Raw genomic sequence first — 21,073 nt, 5'->3', positions numbered from 1 at the left:
CTCTGCCTTGGGCTCAGGTCGTGATCCTGGGGTCCTGGGATCAAGCCCCGCATCCAGGTCTCTGCTCAGCAGGGAGCCTGCTTCCTCCTCTCTCTCTGCTTGCCGTTCTGCCTACTTGTGATCTCTGTCAAATAAATAAGTAAAATCTTAAAAAAAAAAAAGAAAGAAAAGAAAGGCCCTCCTTTGACAACTAAGGACAGCTGCTCTTTTTGAGGAACACTAATTAAATGCCTCTTTTGGTGGTGGCAATGGTATTTTCAGTTAAAGATAGCAAACCTCAGTGGCCTTTCCTACCTTGCTGCATCACCTCATTTCGGGCAGCACCCAGTCATGTGGAGATGGGTATTTGATGCCTCCTCATTTGGTTTGATAAAGGGAATTTTGAATTAAGACACTGTAGCCAGAAGAAGTCAGAATGTAATTCCCAGGATTATGCAAAACTCTCCACCCTTGTAGCCCCTGATTTGCACCCTCAGGAGCTCAAACAGAAATTAGTATAGAAAGACAGAAAATAGTGTTAGGCCAGTTGAGGCAGCTGTCATCTCCAGGGGATAAAACACTGTATTACCTTTCATTGCAGGGCTGTTGTCATTTGGACTGCTTGCCTGTGGTGCTGGCCATGGAGTAGGAGGAGGACTGACACTGCTCTCTGACCAGCCTAATGTTCAAAACCAGAGGTGGTTAGGTCTAGGGAAGAGCAGGCACACTGCCCCACCAGTTGCTGGGTGCACACATGGTCTCACTCACAGCGGCCTCCAAAGAAAGGGAAAAGGGTGGTGTGACAAGGCCCTTCTGCCACGATCCTCGTACCTGGGTAGGTTTTAGGGGACAGTAGGTATGTGTACTCATGCCCAATTCATAAGTATGGAAAATTAGGGAAAATACTGGATTTTGAAAAAGAAATTTTTGTGTGTGTGTGAAATTGCTAAGGTTAAGACATTTTTTTGTATGCCCATTTTTCTTCTCAAATAACATTATGTCATGGTCACACCAAAGATTATACATAACATTCCAAGGAAATTAAGTGCTTTGCCTTTCTGTCATAAATGGAGAAAGCTTTAAAAAGTGACCACCAGTAAATGTAGCAATATAACTAATAAACTGTGGGTCTTCTCTACTTCATTATGATCCATTATGATCATTTATTTTCTATACAGCTAATTCAAATTGAGAAGTTTAGTTAATACACCGAAATAAGTGGTAGTCTAGTCCAAATATGTGAGGGGAAAGAAAGCCCCCTTTAACATGATGCTGTACCTTACAGTGGCATTTAGCCTGGGAAACCCAACATTCCCTAACATCCCTGTGCTCTGCCCACCCCTCTTTTTTTTTTTTTTTTTAAAGATTTTATTTATTTATTTGACAGAGAGAGAGATCACAAGTAGGCAGAGAGGCAGGCAGAGAGAGAGGAATAAGCAGGCTCCCTGCGGAGCAGAGAGCCCGATGCGGGGCTCGATCCCAGGACCCTGAGATCATGACCTGAGCCGAAGGCAGCGGCTTAATCCACTGAGCCACCCAGGCGCCCTCTGCCCGCCCCTCTTGTGCACGTGGCATTTTGCATTCAGCAGTCCTGCTTTGGGGGAGGCAAGCCTCATTTCCCAAGGCCTTCACTATGTGCGCTAGATGTTTGGGCCTGGCTTACATTTAATTTAGAACTTTACCAAATACTTTGCAGGTCTGCTTTAATTCTTGGTGTGGAAGTTCTCTCTTCTCAGTGAGACTAGGAATTATTTCTTCAATGTCCTCCAAAATACCTGATGCAGTATAGGAAAGCTGTTACGGACTAAGTCCTTTCTTGATTCTCACTGTGAAACACAGACCATCAGACGATGCACCATTGTTGGGTCCAGCATTGTGAAAACTGTATCCTTTTACTGGGATGCTCTGGTTATAGCATCTTCTTCAGAAAAGGTTTTGTCTCTGCTAAGGCCCTCATGAGACAACATGTTTGGATCTCACAGTTCAGCTGGGGCGGTGAAAGCAATTTCTGAAGCAAGAAAGTCACGGGGTATATGCCAAAAAAAAAAAAAAAAAAAAGACAGAATTTCATGCTACTTATTTCCCCTGCCATTATTCTAAGATGCCTCATAGTGGACTTACCTAACGAATCTTACTATATTTACTAGTTTGCATTTTTGTGTCCCCTCCTAGAGTTGTGAGCCTCCTGAAGGCAGGAACCACATATTTTTCATCTGTACATCCTTTACGGCACCATCTGGCACATGATGGCTGTTGGATTAGGATAGACTCTTGGAGAATATTCTTAAGCCACGAGAAGTACACTTCTGAAGCATTATTGTAAGAGATGGCAAAACGATGCTTGGCACCGTAGATGCTACAATACTCACTGGTTGAGTTATTTAATTTTGGGCAAGTGGCATGCAAACTTCTCTATGAAGACTAACAAGGGACAAAGGAAACAGGAGGCCTGAGCTCTATCTACTGAATCTAAAACAATGTGAACATAGAGAGGAGTTTTAAGAGTATTACTATTCATTGGAAAGGTACTTGAATATGTCGTTAACGTAATTCATAAACATTCAAAAGCACCAGATTCTGAAGGAGCTTTCTGGGATAATGGAAATGTTCTAACACTGGACTACAGTGATTATTGCACAATATAAATTTACCAGAAATCCTTGCATCACTCTTTTACAATGGCTGGTTTTTATGGTATGTAAATTACAGTTCAAAGAAGCAGTTTATTTGTAAAACTGACCAGTATTCAATAGAATCCAGGAGTAACATAACTTCTCTAGTTCCTAGATAACTGGCCCAGGAGCATTACTTCTCAGCACAAATCACACAAAACAGTGGTAAATGTGGGAAGTTAGAGCCGGGGATCCACTGTATGCCAAATAAAGCTGGAAGAGGTAGAATGTAACTGAGCAAATTTTACCCCTTTTCCCTACAAACCTGTCCCCAACACCAAATGCACTCAAGACCCACAGAACCTTTCTACCAAGCCCTGCAAACCTGGCCTCAACCTCTTACAGCACTGGCTCCTAAAGTGTGGTTCCCACACCAGCAGCATGGGCACCACCTGTGAGCTGGCTAGAAATGCAAGTTCCCAGGGCCAACTCTGACCCAGTGCATCAGAATTCCTAGGGGGCGAGCCCAGAAAACTGTTTCAACAACCCCCCAGTGACTGCTATGCATGTGCAAGTTTGGGAAGCACTGTCATAGGAGGCCTCCAAGGAGGCTGCAAGGGTCACCATGCCCATCAGGATCAGGTCATCTTGGCTGAGGCCAGAGCCAGACAAAGCAGAGGCCCTCTTAGGAAACAGAGGGGTCGGTCTCAAAAACCCACCTCCTCAGGTCCTGCGGTTTTAAGCTCTTCAGTCCCATGAAGCTCTCTGAGTTCAAGGAGGCCCACACTTCCAGAGAGAATCTCAACTGACTCAGAGCAAAGCCAAATGACAGGTACAGAAGTCAACCCCTCCCTGATCTCTGGATGCTATTTGATATGGTGGGAACTCAACGAGATAATTCTTCCCACTTCAAAAATATGCACAACATTCATTTTTTTAAATGGTTGCAGAGAACGTTTGAAAAGCAAGGTAGGTTCAAAGCATTGTATTTTTCATAGTATAAAATGGAACACATTCCTAAAGTAGGCAGAAATAAATCCACATGTCAAAATGGAGCTTCCCTCACTTTACGTAATGGGCATGTTCCCGAAAGCTTATAAATAAATAAGCTGTCTGTAATCAAGCCATATTTTAAAAGTACCAGAAATATAAATCACATTTCAAGCCCATCACTTCAAGGATTATAATGGCATATTTCTTTATAAAAACAATAAATGGCTTCTAATTGGATTCATTTGTTAACTACAGATGATTTACTTTAATTGCTTGCCTAAACACTCATGAACCGTACAAGCAACATCTCGAATCTACAGATTTGAGGGCTTCTCTACAGCAAAGGACATGAAGAAAGAGTCTGAAGACATGCCCTCGTTGGGGACTAAGATGACGGGGACAGCATCCCTCAGAATTTTCACAAAGACACAGGGGATTATTATTCCTTTGCCCCATAGTAAGAGGCAGAAACCACAGTGAGTTTGCCAAGTCACATTGTTTCCTCAGAACAGCTATTAAGGGTAAGTCCAACAACGTATGCGCATGAGGGGAGAACGGGGTATGGCTGGGACACCAGCTAAGAGAAAAAGAAAGAAAAGAAAACACTAAGCTCAGCTACCGTGTCATGCTCACTCATATCACTTTGGGAATTATTTAGGGGAGGCGTGCAATGAGAGTAATTATGGATGGAATGCCAAGCCAGATTTCAAATGTCTTGGCTTCTGTCAGGAAAAAATGCTATTTAAAGAAAACTTAGTGTAGCTAATATTCCTGTAATTGCCATCAACTGTTCTCTAGTTGGTGTTAGTTGGCTGAGGCGTTTTTTGACATGAAGGTGTGGCTAGGAAGATGTCTCGCCATCTTAGAGTCATTGTGTCAGGAGAGGGTGGTGAAGGGTGAGGGCTGCAGAGCCAGCACGGAGAGCTCTGTGAACAAAATGATGATCCTAGCTCACAGATGCTCTGATATGTCAACTGTATTTCCCATTGCAGGAAACACATATAAAATTTTATTGGAGCAATCCTGCCCCCCTTACTTACATAAGGGAAAACGTAAATCGGCCAGAAATAACACTGGCCTGCTAGAGCAGCAAGAGAAGCCAAGAAAACACCATCCAGAGGAGCACTTTACCATTAAGGTAATTTCACTAGCTGGGAGAGCAAAAGCCTGGACTGGGTTGATGATCACAGACTGGGAGGCACTGAGGTAGGGTTGGCAGTGAAGGGGAAAGTGGGAACACCACAGTCATGGTAGCCAAGCGCCACCCTGCCATCCACATTTCCCCCTTCTGGCCCCCAGTTTCCATATCTGCAAAGGGTGGATAAAAGTTTCTGCCTCATTAGTTGTTGTATGAATAAAGTGGGATCTACTAGGTGAAACCAGGGAGTACAGAGGCTAGAGAGCAGGCCACCAATAAATCCAAGCTGAATTGGAAGTTTAGTACAGCTCAGCAGACATGAGGAGAAACCCCCTGAGATTAGTTTAAGATTGCTTTCTTTTCATCTAGTGATTCAGTGTCTATTGTTCTTTCTCTCTCTTCCATCCATCCATCCATCCATCCATGCATCCACCCATCCAGTCTTTTTTTTTTTTTTTTAAACATCTATTCCAGGCCCTCAGCCATGTTCTGGAAATACGATAGTGAGCAACACAAACATGGGCCTGGCCCATGACAACCAAAAGCAAGAGACAGAAAATTACACCGATCTTACAATGATGTGAGAGAAGAGCAATGAGTAAGTACTGGCCGTAAAGGGAATGGAGGCAGAAACACCTAACCTGGACTGCTGGTGGGGGTAGTGGGGAGAGGGAGTCAAGGAAGGCTCTCTGGATGAAATGACATTGAAGCTGAGAACCTGAGGGATGAGAACTTAACCGGGAAAGCAAGCATCATGGGTGTGAGGTGGGAGACATGCTCTAAGGGGGAGAGAGAGCATGTGCCAGACACATTCAAGTTCGATATGGCTAGAGTCCAGCTCACTGACAGAATACATGGGTCTCCGGCAAAACAAGGTTATTAAGTCATGCTAAGTAAAGGTGTGGGTAGTGTAGGCAGCAATGGGACTGGGGTCATGTTCTAAAGGACCTTGTAAGCCAAGCTGAGGAGTTTAGAACTTATGCAAATGGTGGATATAAAACTGCAACAACCTGGCAAGTTGCAAGACCTCTGTGGGATTTCCTGACTTCCTCACCTATAAAATGAGGGTGGAGCAGATAGATGGTCATCAAGTCTCCTTCCATGGATTAATGGAGGCACTTAAATTCTGCACATACCCAAGACCTGCAGATGCTCCTCCATAAGCCGCTTCTCTAATGGAACAAAACTTCTGTTGGCTCATGCCGAGAGTGCCTACCCTGTGTTGAAACTTTACCCCCTGCAGTCTTCTTCTCATCGTCTGAGTTCCAGGAATATCAGTTCTCTGGAACCAGGTTAAGCCAGGAATGGCAAGAGGTGAGCTTAGTTTGAGGAAAGGTGAATTTGAGATAATGCAAAGCTTGACATTACATTAGCCTTGAATAGAAACCCACCCAGATGGTAATAGCACCTAGGCATGGGGCGCCTGGGTGGCTCAGTGGGTTGAGCCGCTGCCTTCGGCTCGGGTCATGATCTCAGGGTCCTGGGATCAAGTCCCGCATCGGGCTCTCTGCTCAGCAGCGAGCCTGCTTCCCTCTCTCTCTCTCTGCCTGCCTCTCTACTTGTGATCTCTCTCTGTCAAATAAATAAATAAAATCTTTAAAAAAAAAAAATAGCACCTAGGCATGGTGTAAAACAAAAGAATAGCCAGAAGGAACGCAGGGCTGTATGTTTGTGAGAATGTGGAACAAGACTCCTAACTTCGGTTTGCAGAATCCTAAATTAAAAGATGTCCTGGTGCATTTATTTTGAGCAGATGGTAGTCTTTTCAGTATCAGCGTCTATTTCTAAATTAAATTTGGGGTATTGGTGGAGAATGGAGAAGAATCTCAAATAAGGCTTATCAGCCTTACCTTGTCTCCACCTTGGGCAACCCCTCTGGTCAGCTCTCTTTCTAGTCATATTGAGAGGCCTCCAGAAGGTACAATTTTCTCATCACTGTATGACACAGGAAACCCCTGCCCTTATCATGCTGGTAATTTCAGAAACTCTTAGAGATCCTACATAAAATCAATTCCTCTTTTAAATGTCCAGCCCACCTTGATCCTAAATGTAAGTTGCTTTGTTTTGTTCTCCTAGAACCTGAAGTTGGGGTGGGGGGGGGAATATAATTGTTATGTTACTAAATCTCCCCTTCCATTCTATTCTCGCAGAGCACAGGGGAGTAGAGGGAGGAGAATGGACAAAGAAAGGAGGGAGGGCAGCAGAAGAAAAATGGGGAGATAAAGATGAGAGGAGATAGAAGAGGTGAAGGAGAAGTGAGGAGGGGAGAAGGGGAGAGAAATGTAGCCTGTGGAAGAGCAGAGGTTGCTGTAGCTGGAGCCTAGGAGGTTCCCCTCAGTTCTCTTGACACTCTGACCTTGAAGATGCAGCCCCACCTGGACCTCACAGAGAACTAGGACAATGGTAGATGAGACTGAGCAGGAATGCACTACAGGGAAGGTGTGGGCGGCTGCTAGCACAGGCAAAGAGTCTATAGATCATCTTGATTTCAAATATTCTATTCTGGAACATCATCCAGTTTTTGTGGTCGACAGGGACCCTGCCTCCCCACATTCACATTTCTCCTCCATGGCAACCACTTGTCCTTGGTCTCTGTGTGTGTCCAGGACACCCAGGGCCAGGCTAATGTAAGCATGAGTCCTGCTCCTCTGGGAGCATCCAAGGAGAGGCCTGAAGGACCCACTGAGGAAACACGTTTACCGTCAGAGACTTGGTACAGAGAGGCAACTGCATAGAATGGTGAAAAGGCACAGACTTCAGAGTCACATGTCTCGGGTTCACAGTCTGCCTCCTACCAGATGTATGATCTCAGGCAAATTACCTAGCTCCTCTGTTCCTCAGTTTCCCGGGCCCTAAGAAGGAAATGATGATAGTTCCTGCCTGGGAAGGGTGTGGTGAGGATTAAGTAAGTTAACTCTCTGCCACTGTTTGTTCCACTAAACTAACATGCCAGCGAGCCTTTCTACTCCATGCTGTGTTTGAATACTTATTTGTTTCCACTGTTTATTTGATTTGGGTTTTGAGATGATCTGGATAATCAGGGGAAGCAGTTTCAGTACGAGGTGTCAGAAGGTTAACAGTTAGATGCTTTTGCAATTCATGTTAGATGGACTTTATCTAGACCATGGAAGTAATAAAAAAAAGTCTAGAGCCAATACTCATCTTTTCTTTTTTTTTTTAGGTGGGTGGGGAAAGTCCTGGCAAAAGCACAGAACGCGGTTGTAACTGGGTAACATGATCGGTCATCGAAGCAGGGTGCCTGTTTTTATTTGTACCACATCTGTTTCGAAGGTTCCCTGCCATCAGAGCAGCATCAGGGCTGGAATTGTGGGATCATCTGTTGGGAATCCATAGGTGTGGCAGAAGCTAAATGGGCTTCCTCTTTCAAACACTTTTTTTTCCCCCTGTCATTTTGAGTTCCATAGACATTCAATTTGTGGCTGTTGGTATGCAAAGGAAACACAATAATCAGAGGATATAAAACAACTCCTTTTACACTGGTCTTCATAGAATACCAGCAGAAAAAAGGAAACTTTTAGCAGCCAGAATAATCCTTTTAAGTGGTAAATCAGATCATGTCCATCGGCAGTCCACTGTGATGGTTCCCAATTTTGCTTGGGCCCCCCAAAAGGCCCAGGTTCTTCCAAAGGCCAGGAGGCCCTGTATGGCCAAGCCTCTGCCTCCCTGCCTCACTCCAGGCACAGAGCTCTTCCTGCAGGCACTTGACCACACCAGGCACTGATGAGTATTTTGTTCCCTCTGTCCCCATCTCCGCATGGCCAATTCTCTCACCTCCTGCGAGTCAGCTCAGATCTCATCTTCTCAATAAGAATCCTATTTAGTTCTACAGCCTGACCAGCCTTGCCATCCGCCCAACATTATCTCCTGGTACTATTTTTCCTTTTCTCCATAATACCGATCAATTTCTAACCTAGTCTGTGATTTTTCTTTACAATGTGTATTGCTCATCACCTCCTCTTCATTAGAACATGAGTTCCAGGAAGGCAGAAGCCTTTTCTGTTATATTCTCAGATGACTCTCCAGTGCCTGGGACCCAGAAGGACCTGATAAACCTCTGTTGAATCGAGGAGAAACAAAAGGCAACCCTTGGTCTACCAGTACAAGAATGCCTCTTTCTACAGCCAGCTTCTATTTCTCACAGTCAGAACACCTCCCTCCTTAGCCCTAAGCATACTCCAGGGCTATTTCCTTGGATCTGGGACAAGGTTAAATGGCGAAGTCCACCACCACGGCTCCTGTCGTAACTTTCAGGGGCCTCTCATAACATGGGCCCTGAGCTGAGATATCACTGCCTCCTCAGGAAGAGGGTGTGGAACTCTGACTTCTCAGCAGTCAGTGGGGGCCACCCACAAGTGAGTGACACTCGGCCACCCCAGCTAAGGGAGAGCACTGCCATCGCCATTTCTGTGGGTCTTCATAGCTGGGGGCATGAGTGGGGTTCATCCTGTTGCACAGCTGGAGAGTCTCCAGCAGCCCCAAGATCTGAGTAGTGGATCCTGGCTCTGGGCTTCCAACTCTCCCACAGCTTGTCAGCACCTCCACCACAGGTGGGTGGGGCTGAAACTCCAGTCACTGGCAGCATTGCTCCTCTGGAGCTCCGTGGGAGAGATGGCGAAACCCAGGGGTGAGACTCAGGGTGAAGTATTTTTGGACTCCATTTATCCCTCCTATCTCTAACTCTAAATAAATGATATGGCTACAAAATGGGACTCACAGACGACAATAAAAGGAATGGGGTACTATATTAAAAAAAAGAGGGAAAACTTTTTTTTTTTTTTTTTTTGGTCTTGGTCTTGCCCACCAACTCTTGCTGTGTCCATGATCTCATCTCCAAAGACCTGAGGTTTTTTTTTAATAGCTCATAATTACTTAATCATTCCAACTCTGCTGTTTGTTCTCAGCTTTAAGTGCCAGATAAACACTTATTAAGGAGATAGCCTAAATTCACGGAAAAACCAGAACAATTTGAGAATTTCCTAATAGTGATGCCTGTCTTACAATTAAGGTGACATGAAAGAAGGAACAAAAAGTGTTGAAATACTAGAAAATATTTTTCTCCCCAAGATCTGTTTAGAAACTCAAAATTTCTATTTCAATCTGAGTTTGAGTTCTGCACTCTAAATCAATGTGTTCCCCGGGCTGATAGTTCTCAGCCAGGATGCCTTTCACCCTGACCAGTGTTGCTGGCCACAGATGATCGGTGTGGCAACTGTTATTTCTGTGGTGGCCCACCAGCAAGGGGGCTGTTGGGCCACGTGTTTCAGACACAACAGGAACAGCTCAGCTGAGAGCATCCTCAGGGCAGGGGTGGGCCAGGAAGGACAGACAGCAAGAAGCAAGATAAAATTCAATGTGAGAAGAGTTAAGAAGCCCAATGGGATGTTACTTGGCACCCAGAAAAATGGCATGACTATAGCAATGTGGAGAACTGTTCAGACAGGAATGGCCAAGCCAATAAGGTCATGACTGTGAAGACAATCTGATTCTCTGAAGTATGCCGGGCAAAAGTTGACATTCAGAGCAAGACAGTAAGAATGAGGGCCACCTCTCTAAACTTTTATTTTAAAAAAATGTGAACATGAGGAGAAAATGATGAGAAGGAAGAGATCTTAAACCCTATAACATATTTTAAAGGTGGAATATGATTCTGAGATTTCAACTAAAAAGTCACTGGATATAAAAGAAAAATACAAAGATGAAAAAACAGCAACAAAAAGACACTAGATATGAAATAAAAATCAGAAAACATTAAAAAAAGACAAAGAAGGAAGAAAGAGGTCTTTGAATTAAAAATAAAGAACGAACAAACCAAAAAAAAACCCCCCAAAAGCCCCTATTTCAATCCCCATGGTACATACCTTGTAGTGAGGCCTGTAAGTCTTTCATGTTTTGGTCTAAAAGCTGCGAAGGAAGGAATCCTGAGCCCATCTGGGGCCGGGGGTCTGGCTCTCCTGGGGCCACACTGGGCGCTGGCTCCTTCAGCCGGTCGTCTTCAAACACAGCAGCCCACTCCTTGCTGAACTCACCCTCGTCCAGGGAGGAAGCATTGAAGATCTCACTCAACAGCAACAGGTCATCTTTGTCAGCACCGTCAGGTTCTGGGGTCCCTGCCATTGGGCCCAGGCAAGCTGATCAAAGTAACAGAGCACAAAACACCTCACCACCCAGGGCCAAAGCCCTTGGGAGTAAATGCAGTGAGGGCTGGGATGGGACAGACTGAGTGATGGCTAGATTGAAGAACAAGTTTATCAAGCTATAAATTATTCTCATTATAGCTTCTCTTAAGAAATTTCGGAATTCAATTTCTAGTCCCATGGTCCCTCACTTGTGTTCCTCCAAAGCAAGTTCTGTTTCTGAGCACCATTAGAATTCTACTGAAACAGTTTCCACCAAAACTCGAGGGTTTTGTTTTTTTCTTAATGTAAAAGCAAATTTATTACCAAAACATTTTTCAAACAGGAAGAAAAGCCAGGATTGAAGGCATGTGAGAGATTTTAGTTCCTTGTTTGCATAGCTTCCTGAATCTTCTCACACAATAAGCCCTAAATCCACAGCCAAAACACCATGTGGGCGTCTGCCCTATCATCCAGGATGGGGTGACGACCCTTGCCACACGCTGGGCAGGAGTGGAGGATGTCAGGACATCCATCGATGACCAAAGAAGGCCGCTGGCTTCCCTTCTCCTTTGCTGCAACTGACTGCAACCCAACCACAAGTCCTTGCCAAAGCAAAGGAAAGGTGGGTCTGGTGTGCTTGAGGGCAGCAGTGAAAGAATGACAGGAAAACAGGGCAAACATAGGATCTGCCAGAGACACAGCTCTGGAATGAGTTCAAGACCAGAGGGGAGGGCCTGAGACCATTCTTGCTGTGGGACTATAGCAAGACCCTTAGCTCTTCCCGGCCTCTGTTTTTTCACCTGTAAATTATAATATGAATAACGCCCACCTTAAAGCATTGTCAGGAAGACCAAAAGAAATACACTTTAAAATCTCATTGCTTATCCACAGGAGAGACTTTAAAGAAGAGATCCATTCTTACAATATGAACACTGACAAAATACTGAACAGGGAACGCAAGTAGAATGGGAGCATTGCTAACCAGAAAAACTACAAGACTTTCATTGGGTTTTCCACCTATTTTGAACACTAAGGATGGATGGTCTTATTAACTGTGGTTTTGCTATAGTATCTAATTGCCACAGGGAAACTGCAAACATTGCCGGAAGTCACAAAGAGAAGGAATAATCATGATTTATATTTTCTCTGTGCTACATTGCAATTCTGATACTGTCATATTAAGTGAAATTAACAAGTTTTCCTCAAATATATGAGGTAATTAGTAAGTGACATCTTTTTTTTTTTTTTAAAGGAATACAGCTTATCTGTCAGCTTTACCGAATCTATTTTCAACCACACTTAATACAATGGTGTTCTGATAGAGAGGATTTTTGATGTGCTAGGCAGACTAGCTCTATATCCAGGAAGGGAGGAGTCCAGACACTCTCCTATCACTATGGTTTAAAAATAGCAGCAAAATATCACCTCAATTGGACAACTGTCTAACTTAAGTATTCTTATTGTTTGTGTTATCACAGAAATTTGCACTGAAATGTAGCCTGTAAGGTGGGGTGGTAAGTAGATGAGGGAAATGGCATTTTAGTAAACAGGCTGTGAGACAGTTCTGCAGTAGGAGGGTGGGCAGCCAGGACCCACCTTGGCTTGTGAGCGGTGGAAGGGCAGGTGGGCAGAAGGACAGCCCATGTATGTGAATGCAGGCAGGAAGCTTGGCTGTGTCCCTCAACACGCAGCTGGCTATGCAACCCCCTCCTTCTCTCTCTGAACCTCTCTCAGTATCACTCCCTTTACACATATTAACTTCACAAATCTCTGTACTTTCTGCTTTCAGTTGGGACTGGAATACCCAAACCTTTTCTCATGGTTTACTTTCTGGCCTGACTGAATCCAGATGATTGCCGAATCAAACCTGTTTTATTGGCGCCAATTCCAATCAAAGAGTAGATTCTAGAGGAAGAGATGACTTTAGATGAGCACTTCCCGAAGTTACTTCACAGCCCTGTGCTCAGTCAAACCCTGAGAGAGGCTTCCCTGCTTTCATCAAGATGTCAGTCCAGGGAAGATCATGACTAACATCAGCAACAATAAGTAATAAACTTTGAGCTTTCCAAAAACAACCAGAAACTGCAAAAGCTCTTTGTTTTTACTGTTTAGGTCACGTGGGAGGGTATAGAGTGGACTTCCATGGGTTTCATTAACTTAGCATCCCTTCCCTCCTCCTCTTCAGTTTTCCCTTTTGGGAAACACCTTCTCCACAGGATCCTGGTGAGACACCATGTACAGTGCCCCAACACCCCACCTAGGCTGGCCAGCATCCCCCATTTCTCAGGCCCTGGTGAATGGCTCAGTGATGGGCACATGCCAGAGGCTTCCCAGAGTTTGGTACATGGAAGGTGGAATGAGGAGGGTCTCTCATTCAGATTCCAAGTTCTAAAGATGCAGTTTTGAGGCTCCTGGGGAGCCAAACATAGGGCAAACCAGCACCAAGAGTTGGAAAGAGAATCTTGACAACACTGCGTAAGCCCCAGACCCAGCCTCGCTTGAAGTCAATTCCTCACTGTATGTCTGGAGTTTCAGGGACCAATTCCCAATATGATCTTTTCTTTTTAATTTGAAAGGTCAACTACTTAGAGAAGGGTTTCTGTTATTTTCAACCAAAAGATTCCTGAGTAATATTGTATCCTGTCAAACTCAACTTTACTGACAAAAATTATAAAAGGACCCTTGGTGAGGATGATACTGTCCAGAGCTAGTTCCGAATATTTAGTCAGAGGTTGACCACTGAATTTGGCCTATCAATGTCCTGGTTATTTAACTGTTCAAGTGGGCTACACAGTGGACATTTTTTCTAAGAGAACTTATCACTTCCCTAAAAGCACTGAAACTGGCACTGACTTGAACCAGAAAATAGGGAAAGCCCAATTATTGCCCTGATAATTAAGATGCTTGAAATTACTATACATAACTTGTAAGAAAAACTTAATTACAAGTAGAAAACGACAGGTTTAGGTCTGTAACCAGACATGTCAAGACTTGAAAAATAACACTAGTCAGTTGGCTCTTAAGAATCAAGCTATCATTTTCTTTGGGAATAATTCAACTCAACTGTGAGAAAACAGGACACACACAGAGAGAATAAGTTCTTTGAGTGAAGCTCCAGGAAGGGCAGCACAGGTGGAGTCAGGGCTTCTCCCCAGGGAGCTGAGCAAGTATTGCTCCTGGGTTACGGTGCCCCATCTTTCAAGGGTGAACCAGGGTTCCTGGAGCTCTCAGGTGCCAAACCCACAGATACCATTCCAAGTCCCCTTCATGCTCTTGCAGGATCCTGAGTCTCCATGTTCACACTCATATCAGGTAACACAACTCCTGACGTTATTACAGAAACAGAGGCCAACAACAAACTCTAGCTCTCACCTCCCAGCCTTCAGCTCTATGACACTGACCCTTCATGCATTCCTTCCTTCTTTTTAACATAGTCCATTCTATGCTCTCCCCTCCTGCTGGGAGCCTGCTCTGCTCCCACCGGCATCCAGCTCCAGCGTCTGTAGCCTCTCTCTCTCCAAGGCTTCCTCTCTGGACCTCAGAAGATGTGTGCACATCCCATCTTCCCATCTTGTGATTCCTGTCTCCTCTGGCACCCTATCCCACCCCCAACATTGCCCCTCTGGTTGCTTCTCCTTCTATAGCCACACACTTCGCTTTGTCAATCGTTCTTGTTTCAGCAGCCTGTCGTCAAACTCCTGCCCCTGCTTCACACTTAAGTGGCCCTCCTGAAGGATACCAGTGAGATCCTCGTGGCCGATTCCAACTCTTCTCTGCCCTCAACCCCTGTGGCAATCTGCCCTGTTGCCCACTCTGGAAATGCTGTCATCTCCTGGGGGCTCCATGAAATGGCTCTTTTGGATGTCCTTCCATCTCCTTGACAATACTGTCCCTGCTGCCTCTTCCTACTCTAGTTACCCTGAAGTTTCCTCCTAAACCACATCTCCCTTTCCTATATTGTCTACAGAACATCTTACCTATTCTCACGTTTCCAGTCTCACCAGGGAACATTCTCAAATCTCCGTCTCCAACTCCATGTTTCTTTGAACTCTGATGACAAACTCCTGACTTGAAGGTCCTTTGGGGCTTGCCCACTGGCAAGCCTACTGGCACTCCATAAAAGGCTCCCTCTCGCTGTATACCTTTGCTCAGTTTAGCTGTGAGATTATTACTTCTTACTCAAAAACCTTCAAAGGCTCCCTCTGTAACACTCCTTACAGTGGTGTTCAGAACGTCTACAGTCCAGCTCTAATGCAGCCCTGCTAGCAACTCCTTCAGGAAAGCCTACGATTCAGCAAAACCCCACCACATCTGTCATTTCTCAATCTCACTTTCCTGCCTTCCTGTCTGGGAACCTGCTGTTTTCTCCCAGTGAGATGCCTAGAGAGAAGAATCACACTTCACTGAAAGGGATCTTGGAAATTACCACCTGTAAGTCACTTTGCCAATGGGGAAAAAGACACCCAAGCTAGATGGCCTGCCCAAGGTCATATAATTTATGAGTTACATATTATTTGGCTGGGGACCCCTGGCTCATAGGTCAAGATGTTTTCTCAGTGCAGTTAAAGATATACAGAGCCTGTTAAAGATGTCATGTATAAGTGAATATTCAAGCTTTTGTAAAGTTTTGAGGATTTCTAAGGTCAGATGGTTCCACTGCCAGCCAGGCAAAGCTCTTGGCTGCACGCAGCATGGCAGAATGGCTGAGATGGTAGACCCACTCGGCATGTGTGCCTCACACTGCACAAGGGTTCAAAAATAAAAATCCCATGCCCCTGGGAAAATATTCCCCAGGAAAATGGATTCTGAGGCAATGCACTCTGATTCTGACCCAGTGAGCTTTCAGAGTGAAAACTGACATACAGAGGAAGCTCTCTTAAGTTCAGACAGAGGGTGGGCGACAGAAAGTAAATGCAGGGAACTGGGGACAGCCCACTCAGGTTATATTCTTGAAATCATACTGAGTTTCATGACCTCAGCATGAATTAGGAACACAGAAGATGGAAACATAGCTACATAGACCAAAAATGAGAGCACAGGAAAACAATGAGATAAATGTCACAGAAGGTGCCTTCATCTGTGTGTGAAACAGGAAGACTGTTTCTCTGGTTTTCTCTCTGGTCCCCACTCTCAGCATTATGACTAATGTAAAGGCTGCACACTTGCAATACACATGAAAAACCCCAACAACCAACACAGCCCTCACACCTCCCAACAGAGAGTATGGGAGAGAAAGATGAGGTGGGAAACCACCGTACAAAAATGTCTAACGAGAAAAGTATTCATCCTTTTAAAAGGCTCTGGTAACAAATTGTACTGGTGTGGAATCCAAGAATACTACTTCTAAAAACTCCCTTTTGGTGAAAAAAGACACAGCTAATAATAATAACAGATGGGGGGGGAAATCCATCTCTACCCACTCTCTGGGATATACACAAACACACACCGTCCAAAAAAATGAAAACGAAAATCCCAACAGTGCTAGATCCTGAGGAGACATTCAAAAAATATTTCTTAATGATCCCCAGCCCTGGTCCTCCATTTCAGCATAGGAGCTTAACAAGCAAGCAATTTACTGAGAAACTTAACACCTGAGGCAGGAGTAAATCGATATACAATACTCCGTGGTGATCAAGTAAAGTAACCAAAGTAAAGAGTCTTTGGTTTTAAAAGTGCACCATTATTTTATGAAAGGACCAAAACAAGATTTCATCCTCCAATGCTGAGAGAGACAGGGAGAAGGGAAAGTTGATGAGAAAAGATAACAAGCTTAGTCTTTGCCTCACTACATGTGAGGAAGCAATGAGATCCCTAGTCAGCTCTATACAGAGAACAGCAAGAGATAGTCCCAAACATCTTGGGAAACGAGGCATGGGGACTTAAGCTTATATTACTATTAAGGGCTAAAGATCTGCACCCAGACCTAAGTGAGCTATTGAATGACTTTCTTTGTTGTTCTGATTATTGACCAGAATTTAGAATCACAAGTTTGAAAGTAGTAACCAAAGAAATGGCAGAAGACGATACATTTTAATTATAATGTGTACACTTACAATTCTTAAAAATTTCAGTTAACCTTGTCCTAGAAAAGGATCTTTTGGATAAATCCAAGTAATGAGATTTAGAGTTCATCTAACTCTCTCTACTTCATACCACCACTTTCGGTTCAGTTACCTTTCTGCTAGTCCAGTTTTGAGGAACACAAAAACTTCTACATGTTACAACTAGTTCATGAGTTGAGGTTGGGATTGTCATATGTGGTCACAAGGCAATTTTAGGGCCACTTTCAAGTTATTGGAAAATGTCACTCAGGTGTGTTTTTTTTGTTTTGTTTTGTTTTTTTACTTAAAAATTTTTTATCAACTGGCCAAATATTGGTTTTATATTTATGTTATCTATTTAGTAGGAGAAAACACATTTCATTATGACACTGAATCAGAGTGATTTTCTGCACAACAGCTCCTGGAGAATTGTCTCCTTGTTGTTATAAGCAGTTTGCTTTTTGATAACATTGTGCCACAGCTTGGCCATTACTTGTCTAACAGAATTACCAGTGGGAATGAACTGGCCCCCAAGCAGCAGGGTGCTAGAGCTTATAGCCCCCAAGTCCTATAAAGGCAGCCATCCCTGGATTAAGCTCTTTTTATTTCTTGATTGTTTAATGTCTTGCATATTATAATCAGTGCTTTAATTCAGGATTTGGGCCTTCTGGCAGTTTTCTGAAGGGCACATTTTGAAGTCAACTAATTATTGTGTGCTCTTTTCTTCAGTCGCTGCAAGTTCTGTGCTCTGACAGAGTATTTCTGTACTTGTGGTCACGTTAATCTTTAAGCTGATGCTGCCCGAGGGGTTGCCAATGCAGAAGAGTCAGATAGTGACAAAGCACCGCTCATGCCTCAAGAAGGGCTTTATGGGTTGGCAGTGATAAAGGGAAACGAGAGATTACATCACACTGCATTTAACTGAGACAGTCTGTAAATCAACTTTTCTGCCTGAAAACAAGTAAACATTCTGGAGAATACATTCACCTCTCTATTGTTAGAATTCCGTGAGTGCTCAAAAAAAGGGTATGAGCCTCTATTCTGTGAAACAGAGACTGTTAACTATAAACCAATGAGATATAAAAGTTCTAAATAGGTGGAAAGGTATCAGTCTTATTCCAGTGTACCCATGGCTCATGCTCTAGAGGAAGTTTATGAAAGTAAGCATGTATCACAGGAAGTAGCATTTCTGATTTAATTCTGCGAAGAGATGCACAGCTACTGCGGGAGTTTTTGTTGTACCTTTACTACCCAAGTTGAAAAAGTCAAAATCCAAAAGCAAGAACCCAAAAGCAAGAAGGGGGAAACATGAGAATACAGACTCATATTTCCTTGTGCCGTACATAAAGAAATGCCAGGAGGATAGAATGGGGATGAGAATACTGGACTAGAGAAGAGCGGAGAGCAGAAATGGGAGACAGAATTTTCTGTTGCCTACTGTTTTATTATCGTTATCATGTACCAATGTGAATATACCTAATTCAAAAATTATTTATTAAAATAATGAAATTAAATAGGAGTTAATAAAAGCAAAGAACAAATTACTTAAACAAGAGGTTGGCAAAAGGAGAAATAACTATCTTCCTACCAAAACAAGCTGAAATAGACATATAATTACAAAGAACCAGCTAAATGTGGAGATTTGCTAAAACTAGATGGTGGGCCCCTACTGAGTGTTATATTACTGACTGTAGCCCACCTGTGCAAGACTGAAATATTCCCCCCCCCCCCCAAAAAAAAGAACAACAATGTGTAAGAAATTTTCCTTTAATTCATCAAAATAATTGATCCTTATAGCCAAGGGGGAAACATTTTTATGAAAATGGGGGCCAGGGCACCTGGGTGGCTCAGTGGGTTAAAGCCTCTGCCATCGGCTCGGGTTATGATCCCAGAGTCCTGGGATTGAGCCACGCATCAGGCACTCGGCTCAGCGGGGAGCCTACTTCCCTTCCTCTCTCTCTGCCTGCCTCTCTGCCTACTTGTGATCTCTGTCTGCCAAAAAAAAATAATAAATAAAATCTTAAAAAAAAAAAAAAAAAGAAAATGGGGGCCAGGTAGTGAAGGTCTGCTTTTAACTATTCGATTTTACTTTCATAATCTGATGTGAATGCAATATTTATAAATAAGTAGTCATTGTGACAAAAATACACAGGGACATTCATAAGATATTGTACAGTGTATTGCCTGCAGTGAGAAATAAGTAAGGAAAGCAGGTTTCTTCCCTCAAGTCGATAATCCTAAACCCTGGAAACCTAATGCAAGAGCTCTACTGCCTTTCCAATTTTGAAAAAACTTTAACCAATGCCTTCTGTTTGCCAGACTTTAATCCTCTCACACTTTGGGGATTAAACCCCAATCAAGCTCAAACTGAGTAGAGAAAATTGTCTGCCCTAGTTAACTGGGGCCTACAGGATGATCTTGCCCCATTTCCAGTCCTATGAGAAACCTGTAAAACCAGGGCAGGCTGTGAACCAGCCACCTAGGACAGAGGGTGCACTAGAGTTTGTCTCAGAATCTCAGGGGTATTTTGGACTCATGCTAAATCATCAGAAGCTAACACTTGGTAGGACAGAAAGCAACACTTCTACCAGGCTGAATGCACTCAAATTCCTGGGGTCACTTAAGACAATGAGTGACTCATCGAGATCCATGCGTCTGGATTCTCTTTTTTTTGGGGTGGGGTAGTTATTTACTAAGTGATTTTAGGTCTGTTGAACTTGGGTGGGTGCCCTAGCCAGGCAAACTCTTCCTCTGTTTAACTAAGTCTCAGTGTAGATGCAGCACAATGTTTCTACTGCTACTATCTCAACTGATTCCCATCTCAAAAGTGTCCTTGTGTCAGAGGCCACAAGAGACCCTCCATATACATGATCTCCAATTCTGACAACAATCCAGCAAGACGGTTGCTGTTGGTTCCCATGTTATACTGAGAGCAATGGAGGCTGAAGGAGTTCAAGCATGAAGCAAATTACTTAAAGCCATACAGATAGTTTTATAGTAGAACTTACAGTCAAGTCCAGGTCTGATTCCACGAACCATGTTTTTTCTACTACAGCATATGACTTTTGATGTCATAACTTTTAGCTTTAGGAGTTTGAACATTATGTAATTAAACTAAGGATGACAAATCATGTACTAACTTATATATACTAACAAATACCTACTAACTTGTGCTTGAGCATATTTAAAGTCATTTATAAAGACAAATGACAGTCACCTAAAAACAATTTGCTTGGGAATGCAAAGCTATTCAAAATATAAACATTACATTTTCCTAATAAAAATGGTATTAAAAATTAAATTATAACACTAAAGGAATGTATAAATCTTACCATCTTCCTCGGGTTTCATGTCTAATAGTTCATCTACAGGTCCAATAGAAGAGGGGAAAGAAAACAAAATTATGAGTCAGTTTCATTTTGTAAGGAGTTTGTCAAATTTATTAAAATTGAGTCATTTTCCTTAATCTAGATTACCTGAGCATGCATTATGTGTAGAGCTTTTGTCTAAGGCAGATAAAACGCTTTTTCCATCTTCAGCTGTAAATAGAACACATGCATTTGGTTATCACCAATTCAGAATGGGGTGTGTGTTCATATGCTCTCGCAGTGTAAGGTAAACACACAGCTCCTCACACAGAAGCAGGGGTCCTGAGATTACATTCTGCTCAAGCTGTTGGCTCTCAAGGAGTTCTGAGTTAACAACCTCAGATCTTTGATTTGTTTGGTAGAAAACTATATGGCACCGACCTTACAATTCTCCTTTCATGGACAATCGTGTGATTTAAGTAACTGACTACTGATGGTGCTACAAACCTCAGCCATTTGGGGCCTGGCCAAAATAAAAAGGGCAGATCACTGAGTGAAAGTAATCAGTCTGTAAATGCTACATACAGCATAATTCCCACTATACAGAATTCTGGAAAAGGCAAAACTATGTTAACAGTAAAAAGATCGGTGGTTGCTCAGTGTTTGGAGGAAGGGAGAGATCAATAAGGAGACACAGAGGACTTTTATGACAGTGAAATTATTCTGTATTATACTCTAGTGATGAATACATGTCATTATACATTTGTCAAAACCCATAAAACGTGTAGCACCAAGAGTGCACCCTAATGTAAACTGTGAGTGGCAATGATAGGTCAGTGTTGGTTCATCGATTATAAGAAATGTA

The 21,073-nt window shown here is 43.3% G+C and overlaps 1 protein-coding gene across 14 annotated transcripts in view; it reads right to left on the bottom strand.

The window, feature by feature from the left end:
- Nucleotides 1-21,073, bottom strand: part of ICA1 (islet cell autoantigen 1) — a 144,028-nt gene that overhangs the window by 2,124 nt on the left and 120,831 nt on the right. For 12 of the 14 annotated variants that reach the window (XM_046020678.1, XM_046020679.1, XM_046020682.1 and 9 more), the window contains 4 exons: nucleotides 20,377-20,439; nucleotides 20,233-20,265; nucleotides 10,602-10,871; nucleotides 569-658 (listed from right to left, as the gene is read on the bottom strand). In XM_046020678.1, coding sequence (XP_045876634.1) covers nucleotides 569-658; nucleotides 10,602-10,871; nucleotides 20,233-20,265; nucleotides 20,377-20,439 — 456 coding nt within the window. The remainder of the gene's footprint in view (nucleotides 1-568; nucleotides 659-10,601; nucleotides 10,872-20,232; nucleotides 20,266-20,376; nucleotides 20,440-21,073) is intronic. The other 2 variants (XM_046020691.1, XM_046020690.1) reach the window with 1 other exon arrangement.

This window comes from Meles meles, chromosome 10 (genome assembly GCF_922984935.1).
Source record: "Meles meles chromosome 10, mMelMel3.1 paternal haplotype, whole genome shotgun sequence".
NCBI classification, from domain to species: Eukaryota; Metazoa; Chordata; class Mammalia; order Carnivora; family Mustelidae; genus Meles; species Meles meles.
The sequence above is the reverse complement of the archived record's forward strand: the minus strand, read 5'-3'. Positions and strand labels throughout refer to the sequence as shown.